Here is an 18,549-nt window from a genome sequence, read left to right on the forward strand (position 1 = left end):
ATACGAAAGAGAGATGGAATGATTTTTGAGCATAGCTGTAGATTGGGCTGGGCCTGGAGTCAGGAATGTTAGAGTTCAAACCCAGCCTCAGACACTTACTAGCTGTATGACCCTGGGCAAGTCACTTAACCTCTGTTTACCTTAATCCACTGGAGAAGGAAATGATAAACCATCCCAGTATCTTTGCCAAGAAAACCCCAAGGACAGGATGGTCCACAGGGTGATGAAGAGCCAGACACGACTGAACAACAAATAGATCTGGAAGGGGTAGAGAAGCTATCTAGTCTAACCCCCTCATTTTATAGCTAGAGGATAAATGGTTAGGGTTCTATAGGTAGTTAGTGCCAGAGGCATGATCTGAACCCAGGTCCTTTGACTCCAGAGCCAATGTGCCTTATGCTAGCCTACATTATTTCTCCTGCTCTTAAAAAACCATTTGTGGTAAATGGAAATAGACAATAGAGCAGGTTAGGGCCCTGTGGCCCATTCCTTCTCCCTCCCCACCCAGTCTCCCCTCCCCCAACCCCCGTACACACACCTTAGGTGTGTATACTATGAACTTGGCCTAACTAGTCTGGCAGAGAGCTCCACACTGCCCACAGGGAGCAAAGTGTGATGGTGTACACTCCCAGAACCAGGAGGTAACCCCGGAACAAAAGCTTGTCAAATTGGTACAGGATTGTAAGCCACGAAGCCTCCTGTTGGGCAGTCTGGTCCAGAGCCTGAATGCAGGAGCCGATGGACTGGAGCTGGGCCAGGGCCTCCTCCAGAAACCCCGCCTGGATCTGGTGCTCTTGACAGGGAGGAACATCTGAAATGATGGGAGAAAACAATCTATTAAGTTAGGATTGTCAAGATTCAGTTTTCCCTTCAAGGTTAAGACCTGGAACTTAGGTGTTTTGAGAAAAGCAGTGGGGGAAGAACATTCACCCCCGATGGAAGGGGGTGAAGCCGGGAAGAATGAAGATAAAATTGCCATGTGTACTATTAATTAGCATTCAGCTTAGACATTATCCTGGGAGCAATCTTTGATTCTTCCCTTCCTTTCACTTCCCATTTCCAAATAATCTACCATGTCTTGTTCATTCTCTCTCCACTGTATCTCTTCTCTTCTCTCCACTCACACTGCCATTATTATAATTCTGATCTTTGTGACCTTTTGCTAGACTATTGTTATAGCCTCTTGCCTGGTCTCCTCGCCTCTAATTTCTCCCCATTCCAATCTCGTCTCCAATCTTGCCAAAGTAATTTTTCTTAATGCACAGCTCTCACCATGTCACTCTTGCAACCAAAACCCCCCTAGTGGCTCCTAATTGCCTAAATCAGGGCTGTCCAAAATGCTGTGCAGCCCGCCTACAAGCATAGAAATTTACATAAATGCTTTAGTAAAGGAAGCCCAGCTACCGCAGAGCTCTCACTAAAATGGCAAATCAAAATACATTGTCTATTGTTTCAATAAAAACCTAAGGTTGGACAGCCCTGGCCTAAATGATAAAATGCAATTCTTTCACTTGGGATTGAAAAATCTAGCTTCAGCTTCTCTTTCTGGGCTTATTTTTCTCCACTCTCCTTCACACATTACAGTCCAGCCATATTGGACTCCTAACTATGCCCTGATCTTGTTCTCCCTTCTGCCTCTTTTCATTCACTCACTCTTATGCCCATTCTCGCAAAGTACTCCTTACATATCTCCAACTGTTGAAATTCTCCTCCTTCAAAGACTAGTTCCAGTGCTACCTTCTCTACCAACCCTTTCCTTGTCACATCCTCCTCAAATTTCTTGTACCACTTTGTCTGGACCTCCCCTTGCCCTTATCACTTTCTGCCTCTACCATACTTATCTGAGAATGTGAATAAACCATCCTCCTCCATAATTAGTTTATAAATTCCTTGAGGGCAAGGGCACTTTTATCTTTGTATTCCTAACACCTAGCAAAGTGCCCTCCACATAGTAGGTGCTTCATAGCTCTTTGCTGAATTGATTTAAATGAGGGAAATGCCAGAGTTACAATGGCACATCTGAGGGCATCTAGGCCAAATTGAGGGGAATAGGTTTCATGGGCTTGGGGGCCAACTCGACTTGTCCCATTTAGAGCCCTAGGGACATTGGGAGGACTACTGGGACAGGAAGACTACCTTGCTTTGTCACATTAAGTGAATAGCAAATCTAAGGCTTTGGAATTAAAAGCTTAGGTACTTTAGATTGTAAAGATATATCTTTTACTCACTAAAGTAGGGATTCCTAACTTTTAGGGTGCCATGAACCTCTTTGGCAGTCTAATAAAGCTCTATAGACACCTTCCCAGGATAATATTTTTAATGTACAAATTAAAATTCATAGAATAACAAATGAAATCACTTGTATTGGAATACAATGTATTACAATACTTAAAAACAAATTCACAGACCGCATGTTAAGAACCACAGATCTAACAGATAAGGCACAAACCATAGAAGCCTATTTTCTAGTCCAAATGAGACTGATTAGAAAGGGGATCAGGTGGATGGAGCAGATAGACCTTTAGGTTCTGGGATGGTTGCTTGAGCTGGAGCCATGAGAGTATTTTATAGATCTAAAATCCCTAGCAAAGATCCATGATGCCCTTAGGTGTTCCATCAATGTGAATTGATGGCGATAAAAATGAAGCACTGGGAAACTCCAGGCTTCTCACCTACCTGTTGGGGAATCAGCCACGATCAAAGAGGTTCTGGTCAGATGGGAACTGTCCACTGGTCTAGCCTCAGAAGTCCTTTGGAAACAAAAGAGGGGATGGTTCTGCCTACTGCTTCTTTCTGTATGGAGGAACTTATCCAGAAGGATAGTCTTAGATAAGCTGAGAACCAGGAAGACCATACAGACTGTGAAGAAGACACCTAGAAAAGGGGGTCAGGCAGAGGTAGGGTTAGCAGAAAGATACAGTCCCTCTTCCTTTTCCAAATTAAAAAATAACATTAAATTTTTGTTGAGTGGCAGAAAAGTTAGCTCTCTTGTAGCCTCAAGACTACTCACCAATCAAAGGTGTGCTCACTGCACTCCTGGGTACCTCATTAGACATGTTGACCTTGAAGACTGTGTAGCCCACCAGGATGTTGGTCTTGAAAATGATCCTGGTGCGGCAGCTTGGGGGTAGATAGAAGCTGCCTAAATCTACAAGCATGAGGAAGATGCTGGGAATCAACAGATTTACCACATGGGCCAATGGTCGTCTCCGAATCACCACCTGGGAAGAGAAAAGGAATCAAGTAGCATGACTCCCTCCTGGGTTCCCCTCACTCTATCCTGCCTATCCACAACCACGGTTATGGAATCAACAACCTGAAGGGGGATAGTCCTTTTAACTAAATGATGTTTGTTGGTCAAAGGCTTCTCCTCTAACACCACCCTGAGCTCCTAAGTTTTTTCAGAGTTTGAAAGTTTCTTTATTTCTCTTTTAGAAATGTGTATGACCTTACTCCAAGGTTAGGAAAAATAGGAAGTTTCAAAGGATTAGGGTTGGGGGAAGGTATTTGGACTAGATCTATCATTTCTTCCATATAGGGCACTCCTAATAAGGAAACCACGTCTGGTTCCTTGACAACTGTGCTATCAAGGCATCTAGGCAGCACAGTGGATAGGACAGTTTATTTGGTGTCAGGAAGACCTGAGTTCAAATTCAGTCTTGGATATTTGCTAGCTGTGTGTCCCTGGGCAAGTCACTTAAATCTCTGTTTGCCTCAGTTTCCTCATTTGTAAAATGGGGATAATAATAGCACCTACCTCCCAGGGTTATCTTGAGGACCAAATGAGATAATGTTTGTAAAGGGGTTAGCACAGTGCCTGGTACATAGTAAGCATTATATAAATGTTAGCTATCATTCTTACTCTTATTAAGTCATTTAAGTACTATCTGCCTTAGTTTCCTTATCACGAACATCCAGAATTGTTGTGAGGACCAAATGAGATAATATTTGTAAAGTGCTTTGCAAACCTTAAAGTGCTATATAAATGCTAGCTGTTTATATGCTGTAATTATTTCATGAACATTAGACCTGAAAACTGTCAATGAAAATTTCGTGAATTACATGTAGTGTTCTTAAGTACTGATTTGAGAGGCAGCAGGGCATAGTAGATAGAACCCTGGGTTGGGACCAGCAAAACCTGGGTTTAAATCCTGTCTCTTAGACTCAATGGCTGTGTGACCCCAGATTAGTCACTTAACATCTCTGACTTTAAAATGAGGGAGGTGATAATACCTGTAGCACCTACCCATGGTAGGATTATTGTGAAGCTCAAATGAAGTTTGCTTTGCAAACTTTAAAATGTCCACTGTTATTATATAAATCTTTGTATATTCCCAATGGCGCAATGATAGGCATAAAGTAGATATTCAATAAAAAAATTCTGGAATTGGAATTGAATGACAAAGAACTTCCTGGCAAACAGGATTGTAATGGTTGTTGTTTATTATTGCTAACTATTATTGAATCTCATTTCCTGGCACAGGGATTGAGGGAATTTTTTAAAAACAGGGCGGATTTTCATCTGTCTGGAATGACTTAAGGTAGGCTTTTTAAAGCATCAGAAAAAAGGATCAGATGATCTCTCAAGGTTCCTCTCAGTCAGAGGAGTCTTGAGATTCTGGGCCAGCTGCCCATGGAGACAACAGAAGGAAATGTCAGAAAGTGTCATGATTCTTGGCCCGACTTGTTTCTCCTGTTAGTATACAGCCCCTCCGAAATCATAGTGTTTTCTTTGAGAAGTGAGCTCAGAGGGAGAAAAAAAACCTGAATTGGGTGGGGTGGAGGTTAGAACTGAGCTGGGAGAATACTGAAGGCAGGGCAAGACTGACGGAAGAGGGGGAAGAGCTCAGTGCATTAGACAGAGGCACCACCTCATTGATCAGCCTCATCAGCCATTGGTTATGGGAGTGGATCTCAGTTCTGTAAGCTAGACAGGCCAAAATCATTTGGCTGATTGTAGCCTAGTGGTTATTGGGCTTTGTTTTTGATTTTTTTTAACACTAAACACAATTGGCTCTGAATATCTAAAGCAGAGACATTCATTCACCACTTTGAAATGATTTGGTTAAAACCTGTTTCCACAAAGAGCAGCCAAGAAAACAGCAACAAATTTAACTGTTTTCAACCTGTACCTCTCCTGTTTACATCAGCAAGCTGCAGTTCATGTTGATGACAGGAGAAGGGAATAGGGAGGATAGGGAGCTAAGATGTTCAAGAGCATAAAAAGGCTTTTCAATAAAGTCCCACACCCATGTTTCTGGGAGATACTAGAACTATGACGGCTTTGGCCAGAGGGCTGACCTAATGGGACGATGGAAAAGCATCTAAGCTATAACTCCAGATGAGCCTACTTCTTCTGATTGACGAAGGCAAGAAATCTCCAGTGATTCAGTTATAGGTGTTGGATTGCTGAAGAAATCTCCCAGTGATTCAGCTGGAATTCATACAAAGGAAAACAAGAAAGAGGCAAGATACTTATGTGCTAGGGAGGAGTCAAGGGCAGAGAATTTCAAATTCTTCTTTAGCTGCTGGTTAGCTGACTGATTGTCAGTGGATCTTTTAAACTCTCTGGGTCTCAGGCTATCCTTTTATTCCAAGAGGGAGGCAGTGTGATATAATGGAAAAGTGCTGAAGGAGGAGTCACAGGACTCGATTTTGAATCACAATTCTGCCACTTACTACCTGTGTAACCTTGGGCAAATTACTTGACTTCTCTGTGCCTCAGCTTCCCCATCTTCCAAATGAGAAGGTTGGACTGGCAGACTTCCAAGCCCCTTTCAGTTCTAGACCTAGGATCCTATTAGTGTAACGAACTTTGTCTCCATTGGAGAGAAGGTTGTGGGAACAAATGAGGTTAAAACCGTGAAGCACTCTGAGAAAAGTCTTTGGGTCAGCCCTAGTTGTCAGAATTATTCTAATTGCCCATGCAGGGGTCTGCGTGGTGCATGCTCAGTGGGTCCATAGTCAATTATCGTAGAAGCAGAAGACTGCAGGGTAAATCAGGACCAGAACAAAGGGGTGGCAGGTATGATTTCAAGTGGCTACAATTCCAGAGGTGGAGAAGTCTTACCAAAGAGGGAATCATACATGGATCTTGACAGGATACAAAGGGAGCAGTGTTGGAAGGATACAGGACATGTAGTTCATTGCTGCCATCCTGACTGCCCCTAGAATCAATTCTGGCAGGAGAGGGGGGAAAAAAAACCAACTTTGCAAAGCTAGATAGTGGTAAGTAAATGAAGAACAAACCTAGGTTTTGCTATAAACTTTAAATGAGAACCATGACTCCCAGATCATTAGATGAAAACTGCCATCTTTGGGGATAATGTGTTTGGATTTATGTTGGTGTGGAATCACTCTCCGTCTATGGAGTCAGGGGGACTAGGCTAACATCTGGGGGTCCTGTCCTGTCCAGTCCAGAGAGTCTGAGCTTGAGCCTGCTTTCAGTCTCCATGGAGTGGGAGTATAGAATGATCTCAAAAGAAAGCTGACTTGCTGAGATAAGATCCTCTGAGAGCTACTGCACCCTAGGACAAACACACAGGAAGCATCTAACCTGACCCTGGGATGGGTGGGAAGTGGTACCAAATTTGGCTCAGTGAGGAGCTACTCTTTCTGGATCCATCACCACCCAGAGCCCATCATTTCTAATGGACTAAAGGAGCCGGTGCCTTTAAATTCTGCAGGAAAGGAAGAGAAAGCACTTTAGTTTCAGTCCATGTTCTCCATTAGACACCCTTCAGGTGTTAGCAATATTATGCCACAATTTCATTATCCATTAAAGCCAGGTAATAATAAGTACACAAAGGTATTTGGAGCCTATTGATGTTAATGAAAGAGATCAATCTAATTCAGAACGTGTGTGCCGAGAGCTCCTTGGAGATGGAATAGGCCCCAAGGTTAGCCTCTAATTGCCTCCTTGATGGTAGACCCCACCAGTACTTAATTTTGCATGACCGTCTTTATGACATAGTTGGAATTTTGACGCCCAGATTCACGCTCCGTACGGAAGCGATTTCCCTCCCTTCCCATCCCCCTCCCCGACATTCCAATTTTGGAGAGCTCTGGGAAAGTTACTGCCACTCAGGTAAGTTCCTCTGTGCCCCTAAGTGGGAACACCATGGATCTGGCCTGTAGGTTGAGCAAGATCTGACTCAGGGGTGCTTTTCTCCTCATATCTTGAGGACTGTCTCCTCCTCCATTCCCACAGAGAGAGAAAATTGATCCCACTGGACACAATTTAAGTTTCTTTCCATGTTATTAAATCCCTTGCTAAACATATAATCAGCAATCCACAAATATTATATGATAACTAGGATTCCGTGCCTAATTAAAGTGACATTAGAGAAGGTTTCTAAAGTTTATAATTATTCCTTCATCACTTGTTGAGGGAGCTAAGGGTACCCCAGGATTTAGAGAGAGGAGGAAGCTCTCTTGTTAGATTTGTGAGACATCTTATCTGCAGAGTGATGCATATCTGCCTCTGGAAGGGAACAAAGGAGAGTGATCCCCTTTCCCCACTTAGGTACCATAAATCAGAGTGTAATTGTCTGGACTTGGTTCAGTGCTGAGGGCCCAGAGCTACCCCTTCCTCTATCAAATTAGAATTCCCTCGTTTCTTCTTCTTCTTCTTAAGAATGAAACAAAACAAAACAAACAGAAAATACCCCTGCCATACAGGAATTGATTGCTTTCCCTGTTGTTCCTGGGAACCAGTACATCCAATAAAGTACTGAAGGATATTTCCCCTCCTATGGTTGTTGGAACAGTCCCAGGATCTTCAGAGACAACCTTCTTGGAAGAAATATTTGTGCTCTGGGCCCCCTGCCGAAAGTAGCCCTGACTTCAAAGCATCATCTGCCCCCTCTAATAAACAGTACATGTTGTGGAGCCAACAGATATGATTGCACCATTGGCTGGGATCTGGACTTTTAGCTACTTTGATTCAGTGCAAACAGCAACAGTGTACAGAAGGGGTAGCACATTTGCAATAGATTATTGCTCCCCCATCTTCATCTTCATATCCCCTACTGTGTGACAATAGTTGGGGTAGAAGAGAGTGATTAGATTAGAAGGAAAACTGGCCTACTCTTTCAGATGACCCTCCAGCACAGGGCTCCATTTGTCTCCCTCCACCTGGTGTTCTCTCCTCCTTGCAGTATAGCAGTATCATGGAGCTGAGGGTCTTTGTTCTGCTCTACAGAGTGAAGAGACACTGGGGCCTTGTCTTATAGGCCATGGGATGTTGAAGTCCCCACACTGCAGGATGGATCTAAATACCTTAGTTATTTAACTTTTTCATAAAGGTATGATTGATTCTATGAATTTATTACAAGATTCAGTGTATAATGGGAGTGCAACAAGTAAGGGGGCATGGGAGATTAAAGGAGATTAAAGTATCTAATAATGAATCAACCTCAAATCTTAATTAAAGTTATAGGCCCTCTGATTAGCCTACCCATCCTAGAATCAGAACCACACATTCCATGAGAATGGCTCTATTCTTTTCCACTGTACCCTAGAAGTTTTCTCCCTTAACTGGGAGGGTTCTGTCTTGGTCTTTGGAGCAAAGCAGCTTCAGGGGAAAAAAAGTTTAGAAAAGTGTCTGAACTGCTCTTTTTTTTTCCTCAGCATACCTTGGCAATGCATACAAAGAGAAAAGATTACAGTGGGGCCGTCAGGGAAGAAGATGTGGGCAAGACTCCTGAAATCAAGAATGGGCATTACTGCTTTGTGCAAACTCTTTGTGCCTCAGTTTTCTCATCTGAAAAATGGAAGTAAAACTCTTAAAATTCTCTACTAAGGCACTGAGAGCTGGGGTGAAAGGGTTGGATAGAATTACAAATGATTACTGCTTTTGCGGAGGCTCTGCGCCTGTGTATTTCTCAGCGTGCTGGCCCTGTCTTTGTCTTTGTTTGTCTCCTTCATGCAGTGTAGGTAATGGTGTGTGCATCATTCTCTGGAGCGCTTGATAGGTGACTGTTCCACCTGGCACGTGTTAGTCCTGTGCATTTCCCTTTAATGCTCTCCATTATTCGGGCTGCATTAATAATGTTTGCAGGCTGATATCTTTAAAATTAATGAGGTGTTTACTCTTATCCAAGAAACTCATCAAAATAAAGGCAAGGAAAAGCTTCCTTTTTTCCTTTTTCTAGCAAAAGAGGTGGACAAGTAGGCCCCAGTGCAGTCTTTGCTAAGAAAATAGAGGAAAGCAAGGCAGAATACAAACTTGCTGCTAGAAGAGGGGTTGCCATGATCACAAGTGGCCTCATGTATTAGTTAGGTCATAAGTTCTGTATATGCAATAAATATTTGTTGTATGTGTGGTAAGGGAAGGGAGAATACACACATACTTAAGTAGGCAGTTCCTGGGCTTAACTGGTGCTCTGTTGAGTATATTTGGAAATCTGAGGGCATTCCTCAATAACTTGTGGTAGATGTGTTCTGAACATTGCTCTAAGTCATTGTGGGTATTTTCTCTCTTGAGATCTGGATATTCACTGGAACCAGGAGCTTTTGCAGGTGCTCCCAGGTTTAGTCTGCCTTCTAAGTCTGAAGGGGATGGTTTCTTGCTGAGTGCATTTTGCCGGCATGGTGAATAGGTCTAGTATGCAGCATTGCTCACAGCTCTATTTTTTTGGTCAGTTCTATTACCTCTCTTGCCGTGAAGAATCCATCCACCCCTCTCAACAAGCCGTTCTGACACAGAGCTCTCCTAAATGCTAATAGGCTGGGGCTAGTCTTTCCCATGTGGCTATGTATTTTGGGAGGACACCCAGATATAGGAACATAGTGGGCTCTAGGGTGGCTAACAGGGCAAGCTGTAAATCATTCCATGGGATGTGCAAGCAGGCTGCCTTTTTATCACAGCACTCCCCAAAGAAATAGGTTTCAATTCTCCCCCTGAACATCCTCACCTTACGGTTTCCCCTGCTGGGTAAATTTCCACGTTAACATACAATCATGAGCACCCCTTAGTGGTGTGATGACAGTCAGTGAGGACCACTGTACCCTCCTAGGGCCACAGGATCCTAGATCTGGAGCTGGGGGAGACCAGAGAGGTTATTTAGTCTAATCTCCTTATTTACAGATGAGGAATCTGAGGCAGGTGAATGAGCTGCCTATGTTCACACAGGTAGTAGGTGGAGAGTCAGAATTATAACTAAGGACTGCCGACACCACAGCCAAAGGTCTTTCCAATACACACGGTCTGCCTCTCGAGATGCATCTCTTGAGGGTCTCTGTCAACTGGTCCTTTATAGTATGAATGCAAATCATATGAAATTTGTAATTTATAGGGAATGAGATAATTGACTATTTATTTTTTCCATAGAGGATGATTCTATATATTGGTAGGAGATCCTATTTCAAGGAGATCCTATTTTCCCCATTCATTTCAATGAGGATTTTGAGGAATGTACTAGGCAGTTAATTAGTCTATGGTATCTTTGTTCTTGCTAAAGCAGTATTGAAAAGCTTTGAGAATCAAGACCATAGTGAGTTGATTGATTCATTCATTTCCTAGGCCCAGATCTCCCCTTCTCATTCTTATACTGTCTAAAAAATGTACTCTCTCAGTCCCTTTGTTTGTTTATAGGCTGCCTGTACCTGAGAGAATGAGTGCATCACTCCAGGCCCTGTGGCTGGAACCTGAGGCTCCAGGATAAAAGTGAGTCTCCAGAACTTTGCATAGCCACAGTGCCTAACCACTCCATCTAGGAGAAACTTGGGGATTCCTTCCCCCAAAATAGAACATTACAAAGAGAAAATGAGCATCAAGAGGAAAGGACCTACATGAAACTGAATCTGTGCAAAGTCGCCAGCTTCACTGTGTATGACTTGGTAGGTTGAAGGCATAGAAAGGAGTTCCCATTCGCCATCATTCATGAACATCTCTTTGTCTTTCTTGATGTCGTCTGTGCTCCTCAGCAAGGCAAGATCTAAATCTGCCACTGGAAACAACAGAAACCATTGGTCTTCACATAGTAAGAGAGGCTTCTCTAGCCTGCCCTCTTTATTGCAATCCTGCCTTTCACTGCCATTTGCTACTATTCACACTGTCATTTATATTGGGCTCCATATTACATACCTCAAGTTGTGTCTCCCTGTTTTGAATACTGGGTGAAAATAGCCACAAAAAACCAGTGAGGATGAGAGCTGGGTCCTGTAATCCACAGATTGTTAGGGCTGGCACTATAGCCTCCCTACAACCTACTTCTAGAGATAAAAGTTACATCATCATAACTCCCAAATCAGAGGCAGTGTAGGCAACCCTAGGGACCAGATAGATACTCCCAGGCTTGACTCATAGCAGAACTAGGATCGTAGACTAATAGATCTAGAGAGAGAAGGGACTTCCAAGGTCAGCTAGTACAATGTCATCAGTTTACAGATGAGGAAACTGAGGCCAAGAGAGGTTAAATAGCTTGCCAAGGTCATATAAGTAGGAAGCATTAGAGGCGGGATTTGAACCCAGGTGTTCTGACTCTAACACCAGTGGTCCTCTTCTATACACTTCATGAAGCTGTCAAAGTAATCTTCCCATTACGTAAATCTGACCATGCTGCTCTCCTTCTCTAAAGCCTTCAGTGGCTCCTCATTGCTTATGGGATAAAGTACAAGCTCTTCAACCAGGACTCCAGGGCCTTCTTTTTCTAGCTCCAACCAGCCTCTCCAGCCTTACTTTCACAACTCTGCTTCACATAGTCCAGCCAAACAGGACTCAAAACTCCATGTTTTCTCCCACATTTCTGAATCTGTGTAGGCAAACTATGTCCCAGACTTAGATTGCCCTCTGTCCTTATCTCTACCTGTTGAAATTCTTCTCTTCCTCTAAGGCTCTGCCTTGCAGTTGGAAATTCTTTGCTCCTTCCTAAAGCTTTGCTACAGCACTTGGCCCAGATCTATCCTTCCCTCGCATTGCTTTCTACCCTGTATTATACTTATTTAACATATGGCACATCCTCTCCACATACTCTACTGCCCAATAAAATGTTAGCTTTGTAAAAACAGGGTTGTGTTGTTTTCATTGTTTCTTTTCTGGACACCCAGCACAGTGTGTCTTGAAAAGATTGGGTTCTTAATAAGCAAGTTGAGTTAAGCTGAATTGAATTCAATTGAATAAACCAACTAATGACAAGGATAAAGTCAAGCAATGACAGATGTCAGCTGTTTTCACTTTGGCATATGTTCTCTCCATAAGAACATTTTCCAGGTAGCAGACCCCATCTCTCTAGGTTTACCTGTGTGCAGGATGCTATTGAAGGTTAGACTGCAGTTCTGTGTATCAAATGGGAAAGCATATGTCTCCAAACTGCATGCAGAGACCACCTGGATGGGCTTATTGCTCTTAATGGTCCCAGATGAGTTCACGTAAACATAGGGAAGATCAGGCGATTTTTCAATGTCCACGCTACATAAAACACAAGAGAACTTGCTGTTGAATAGATAGGCTGGGTTGGTTACACAGTCCTAATTCTACTAAGGGAGGGCTGCTCAGTACTGGCCATGACACCCATGACTGACCTCCATAAAGCAGAAAGAGATAGATATTTCTCTTGGCATGATTCAGTACTGGCAGTGGCCTCAGTAATGACATTCTCAGGAGTTTTTCTCTGTAGCTCTATTTTAGTGCTATTTTAGTCTCAGAGGGCAATAATCCTATTCATATAGTAACTCAAACATCCATACTTAAATGTTTATCTCACATGAAGTCAACTCACTATATTTAAGGTCCACTTCAATTCTAAAATTCTTTCTCTCCTATAGATACATGATAACATAGCATTGGCTCAAATTCAGAAACAATAATAAGGTGACTTAGAATGCAAACAAATAGCCATTGGTCTGATTACTCCAACCAGTCTATGCCCCACGGAAATAGAACCAATTCTACATACAATTCATTGATGATGATATCTGGGGCCCAGATGGCATTCAGTGGAAGGGATATTTCTCCTATTCCATCAAACATACTGGAGTTCCAGGCTAAAAACTCATCATTCCAAATCTGTAAGGAGTCAGAAAAGAAACTTGTCATAACATAGCATTGCTAAAGAGCAGAGAAGAAGGTTAGATTGATAACCCCTGGGTGCTATCTATTGATAAAGTAAGCAGATTTCTCCCCTTTCCTTCCAACTCAACACCAATCATAAAGAGGGTGTCTAGCCCTAAACCAGAAATAGTAAACATATATTTCATATGGAATTCAATAAGGTAAGTTTGGCATTTAAGCCCTGGATAATCATATCAAACAAGTAAGCACTTATTAGGTGTCTACTATGTGCCAAGCACTACATCCAAGAAGTAAGGATACATAATAAGTGAATGATGTATATTCTTTATTAGGATAATTATGTTTTTATGTCAGCTCTAGATCAGGATTCCAGCATGAATAGAAGGAAACATGGCTAGTTACCTCTTGGTACCACACACTAGTCTTTAGTTTTTGATTCTGTGCATCCTGCAGAGTCAAAAAGAAAAGAAAGAAAGAAACACTTGAATATTGCATTAAAACTCAGAATGTCAATAAATCAAAGACCTAGTTCAATGGTATGTCATTTTAGGAGGAAAGAAATCAAATCTCACCAAGCAATCCTGATTTTTTAAGCATCACCTCGACTCTTCTTGGCTCTCTTAAGTTCCCATTTATTATGCACACCTGTCTCTATGAGTTTTACTATGTTATCTGTGACAAAATGGCACTTTGACTGCACTTGACACTCCGAACGAATCACTAGTTTCTTTTCCACTCTAATTAGTTACTCTGCCATTAATCAGAATGAAGAATAATATATATTCTTAGTCAGTCCTGGGCTAAAAATATGAGACTGAGCTTTTATTTGTAATCAAGATATTATTCATAATCTTTTAAAGTATGTTGTTTCAATTGGTACAGGCAGTTACTCATATTAAGTCACACTATGTATGGATTTTCCTGCTCCTAAAAGAGGCTGAATGGGCTGAACATAAATAAAGTATATTGTAGATGACATGACAAATGCAATTCCCTGAGGCCTGCAATGAGTCAGTGATCATCTTTAAAAACGACTATCTCTCAATATGGACTCCAGTGAAGAGAATCCTAAAATTGCCAGGCTGCCAGGGGTTGGGACAAGAGGAGCAGTGAGGAGGGGGAGGAAAAATAGTCAACAGTCTTGAAAGAGTTTCTAGGGGAATGTATGGGTGGAGGACAGATATTTGCAGTTAAAGGGATCTTCACGAACTCATGTCTTTGTTTTGCCTCTCAATGATAAGCTGTTAATGAAGGCTGTAGCTTTAGAGAGAAGAAAATAGGAAAAGAAAAACAAAATCCAAGATGAAGAAACATGAAATGTAAAGTCCTCTTTTGTACACATTCTAACCTGCTGTTTTCGTTTCCCACTGTTATTTTGTGGTCTGATCTTGGCTCAAAGCCCAGGAACCATTGAGATAGGCAAGAGCCCAGTCTTCCTTTGTTTTGTATGGTGTTTAGGGCATGCCAGTTCTCAGTAAATAACAAATCATAGCTCTTGTGTTAGTGCTATGAAAGCAACTGGCAATCGGCCTTTACTAGGTTTTTTTTTTCCTGGATTGAAAGCATGAAATCGGTCATACAGCAGTGTGTTGTCGTTGTCCTCTTCCCTACCCCCAACTTCACTTGGTGTAGTTGTCATTTGAAGTTAATATAATAATCTGGAAAACTGAAGTCCCCTTTGCCGTTAAGCAGATGGGAGAGCTGTTGCTGAAACCTTTCAGAGGAAGGGGGAAAAGATAGGATTTTAAGCAGATGTGAGGATGCCTTGCTTTAGTATCTACACAAAGGTCAGTCTGGATGGATCATGTTTGCAGCCTTTCATGGCCACTAAATGGATGCTTTGAGACAGTCATGTTTTGGAGACCTGTTCTCTAGCATTATACAATAGGAAAGGATTGAATTCATCAGTAATTCCCAGTGGAACAGCTTGTAGCACTATAGAGGGTGACTCTTAGCCAAGATAGGCTCAGCTCATGTCCTGGCAGTTGAGATAAGGCCTTTATTAAAGCTCAGACCAGGTGAGGATAACTCATTGTCATTCCCATCAGCTTGGGGATCATGGAATGTCCTTGCACACTTCCCCATGAAAGCATAAGAATGGAGGTTTTAATTCTAGCTCCGTTTTGCAATGAAGAAACTCCCTAGCTGGAGAGAATGAGGTCTAATGTTGTAATCATTGTTGGGAGACCTAGAAGTTAACTTTAGGGCCTCTTGAGAATTTCATCCTCAAGGTACTTAAATTCTTAGTCTGTCTCTTGACAGCCCCTTATTCAGAAGAAATGATCGATCAAATGCTCATGTTGACCTTTTCCTCTTTCACCTTTAATTGAAGTTGGAAAAGTTCCTTCATCAAATCAAAGAGTCATGAGGATGGGGAGAGGGGTCCCTTCATTGTGTTGCTTCATTCTCACAATTATTTTATCCATTAGATTCTTGATTGTCTGCAGTGATGGTGCCTTACTTCATTTCTCTCTTCTTGCCCACTTCTCTGCTCAATTGCTTTTACTTTCGAGGATTTTCCCTAATGCCTGCCTGATGGGGGTGGGTAGGCTTCATCTCTCCAAACCCAAATAACACAATGTCAAAAAAGGGAGTTTGAGGCTAAAACGAAAATCTTTTAGTCAAAGGAAACAAGTTTCTCAATGCCAGCTGGTGAACATAATTGGTTCTCTGGTGGCATTATTCACAGCTCTTCCCCTGCGTATCTTTTTTTTTTTATTTTCAGATACCTTCCATCTTGCTTGTTAAAAGCAAAGGATATTTCAGAGAATTGGAATTCATTAGTCTTCCTAACAGAGGGAGCCTATTTAGATCTAAATTGGTGGTTAGCAAATATACAGATAATTCCTCCACATTCTTATTTATCTTTCCCAGTTCCGGAGACTATAGAAACAGATGCCTCAACGTCTGGCTGGGAGGCTCTAGTCAATGGACTGGAATACAAAGGTATCTGGGATTTGGAATTGACAAAACTCAATAGAAACAAATTGGAACTCTTCACTGTTGAGTAGATTATCTCTATAATCAGATTTCCCTAAGGTATTCATAATACCCAGATATTCTCAAACTAGACTGTAGTCTTTTATATAAACAAAACAGGAGGCACACCATCACAGTAGAAGTGAGGTACAGGGATGAAAGCTGGGCCATGAGTTCTTCACTGCTAACAAAAGTTATCAGCAGTTTGGCCACATTCAGCAAGAGCTCTGTTTACATTGGGAGTGGCCTTGCTTGAGTGGAGTCTGCACAGCATCAGGTCTTTTGAAGCTTCCGAGAGCACTCATTTCCTGAACCAACAACCCTGGCCTTAGCCTTCCAATGCACAATGCAGATTTTTCACAAACAGATAAGCAAATGAATGAAAAGCACTTCCTAAATCTTAAAGTGCTATATAAATGTGAGCTACTGCCATTTCAAGACATGTTCAGAGCAGCCAAGATGGACGTAAGGACAATAACTGGAACTGACATGGCAATTCTTCATTCAGTCAGTCAATAAGCATTTATTAAGTACCTACTGTGTGCCTGGCATTGTGCTAAGTGCTTGGAGATACTAAGAAAGGCAAAAGATACATTTTCATTGAAAGGCATTATGATGACTATGACATGGTCTTTTTTTTCTCAAGGGGAGATAAGACATGTACATGAGTAACCATAACAGAGTAATGTGTGAAAAGAACTATAAAAGTATCAGCCAAGTTCTATAGTAGTTCAGACCAGAGAGAGAGCACTTTAGTTTGGGGAAGGAACTAGCAGCGACTTTGGACGAGGTAGCATTTAAAGACTAAGCCTTGAAAGATGGGTAGAAATTTGAAAGGTTGATGTAAAGGAAAGAAGGGCATTCCGGGCATAGGAAATAACATTTAATTACACATTATTAAGAGCCAACTATGTGCATAGAACCATACTAGATATCCTCTTGGGGTTATAAAGACAAAGAAGGAAGTTCATGCTCTTGAGAAGCTTATATTCACGCTACTGAGCTGATATGACAGGTACATTAACAGATAAGTAAAATCAAAGATTTTTTTTTTAAGGAGGGAGAGGGCACTAATAACTTGGGGCATAGAGAATACTTTTCAGAAAAAGTGATGCCAGAGCTGAGCCTTGAAGGAAGATAGAGATTTCAAGGAGTCAAGGCTGAGTAGGAAGGGCATTTTAGGCACAGGGTACAAAGGCCATGAATCAAGAGATAGAATGCTATGCTTAGGAAACCACTAACAAGATCAGGGTTGTAGAAATACAGTTTTCATGAAAAGGAATAAAATGAAATAAAGCTGGAAAGGTAGGTTGGATTCTGACTGTGCAGGACTTTCAGTGTCAGGCTGAGGAGGTAGGGCATCACTGAAGGTGTTTGAGCAAGAAAGCACAGTCAGACCTGTGTCACTGGGGGGGTTCTTTTGGCAGCTCTGTAAAGGATGAATAGGAACAAGGGGAGATCAGAAGCAGAGATACCAACTGATTATTACGATAGCCCAAATAAGAAGTCATAAGAACACAGGAGCTAAAAGGAATCTTAGAGTTAATCTAGTCCAAATCTCTTGTTTTATAGATAAGGAAAGAGGTTTGGAAGGATTAAATGACTTGCCCAAACTCGCATAGGTAATAAGGGGGAGGTAGGGAATAAGCATTTATTAAGCACCTACTAAATGCCAGGCTTTGTGCTAAGTACTTTACAAATATTATCTCATTTGATTCTCACAAATATGGATGTTTTAGTTGCTAAAAGGGGGCAGAAAAGAACACTTGTGAAAAGAAAACTGAAAAATAGATTGGAGAAGATATACAGACTTTCATTCAATGTTGAGGAGAAACACAGGCTATTTGAGGACCTGAGAGAAAACTGCTCCTCAGCCTTTCTCCCAATCAGCCCAGCAAAACAGCTGCAGCTCCTGCCTATCAGCTTCGACCAGCTCCTGTCAGCACCTGTCTTCTGTTCTCTATAAACAGCTCCTCCTATCAACAGCTATGCCTTCTGTCCCCAGTTCCATCTGGGCTCAGCTTCCTTTCTCGCTCCTATCATTATCTGGTCATCTACTACCCCTCTTATGCCTTCTCCTTCTTCCCCTTCTGGCTTTTTCATGCCTCAAATCAGGGCCTCATCATAAGCAGCTAACCACTTCTAATATCAAGCAGTCCTCATGTAATCTTCCCATAGTCCCTGAAAAGTTAATTGATTTATGGTTTATCAATTATTAATTGAAAACTTTGAAAATAGTCACATGCTGATGGACCACAATGCCTGCAGCCATCATTAACTCAGTCTGTGCAATAGCTTCAAATAGACGTTCGTAGTACATTTATCCAAAGGGGTATTTCTCAGGTCCTCAGAGAAGTCTCTACTCAAGATTTTACCTGAGAGGCTGTTTCTTTCCAAACTGATTTTGTCATTTTTCCTTACACAAATACTCTTTCTCTGCCCTTTTCAGCAGCCAAAATGTTCTCATCAAAAGGGGGTAACTCTTTAGGTAGAATCTGTAAGACTTTGATTGACTAGGGGGAATAAGGAAGAGGGGAGAGTCAAGGATATTTCTG

General features: G+C 41.9%; 1 protein-coding gene across 1 annotated transcript in view; it reads right to left on the reverse strand.

The window, feature by feature from the left end:
- Positions 1–569: 569 nt before the first annotated feature.
- The window catches only part of HTR3B (5-hydroxytryptamine receptor 3B), a 31,370-nt gene continuing 13,390 nt past the window's right edge, over positions 570–18,549 (reverse strand). The window contains exons 3-9 of the mRNA XM_036743945.1: positions 13,418–13,462; positions 12,900–13,009; positions 12,243–12,412; positions 10,795–10,952; positions 3,011–3,221; positions 2,677–2,874; positions 570–811 (exon numbers count right to left, since the gene is read on the reverse strand). Of these exons, the coding sequence (XP_036599840.1) occupies positions 570–811; positions 2,677–2,874; positions 3,011–3,221; positions 10,795–10,952; positions 12,243–12,412; positions 12,900–13,009; positions 13,418–13,462 (1,134 nt within the window). The remainder of the gene's footprint in view (positions 812–2,676; positions 2,875–3,010; positions 3,222–10,794; positions 10,953–12,242; positions 12,413–12,899; positions 13,010–13,417; positions 13,463–18,549) is intronic.

The sequence above is a fragment of the Trichosurus vulpecula genome, chromosome 2, assembly GCF_011100635.1.
Source record: "Trichosurus vulpecula isolate mTriVul1 chromosome 2, mTriVul1.pri, whole genome shotgun sequence".
Taxonomy (NCBI): domain Eukaryota; kingdom Metazoa; phylum Chordata; class Mammalia; order Diprotodontia; family Phalangeridae; genus Trichosurus; species Trichosurus vulpecula.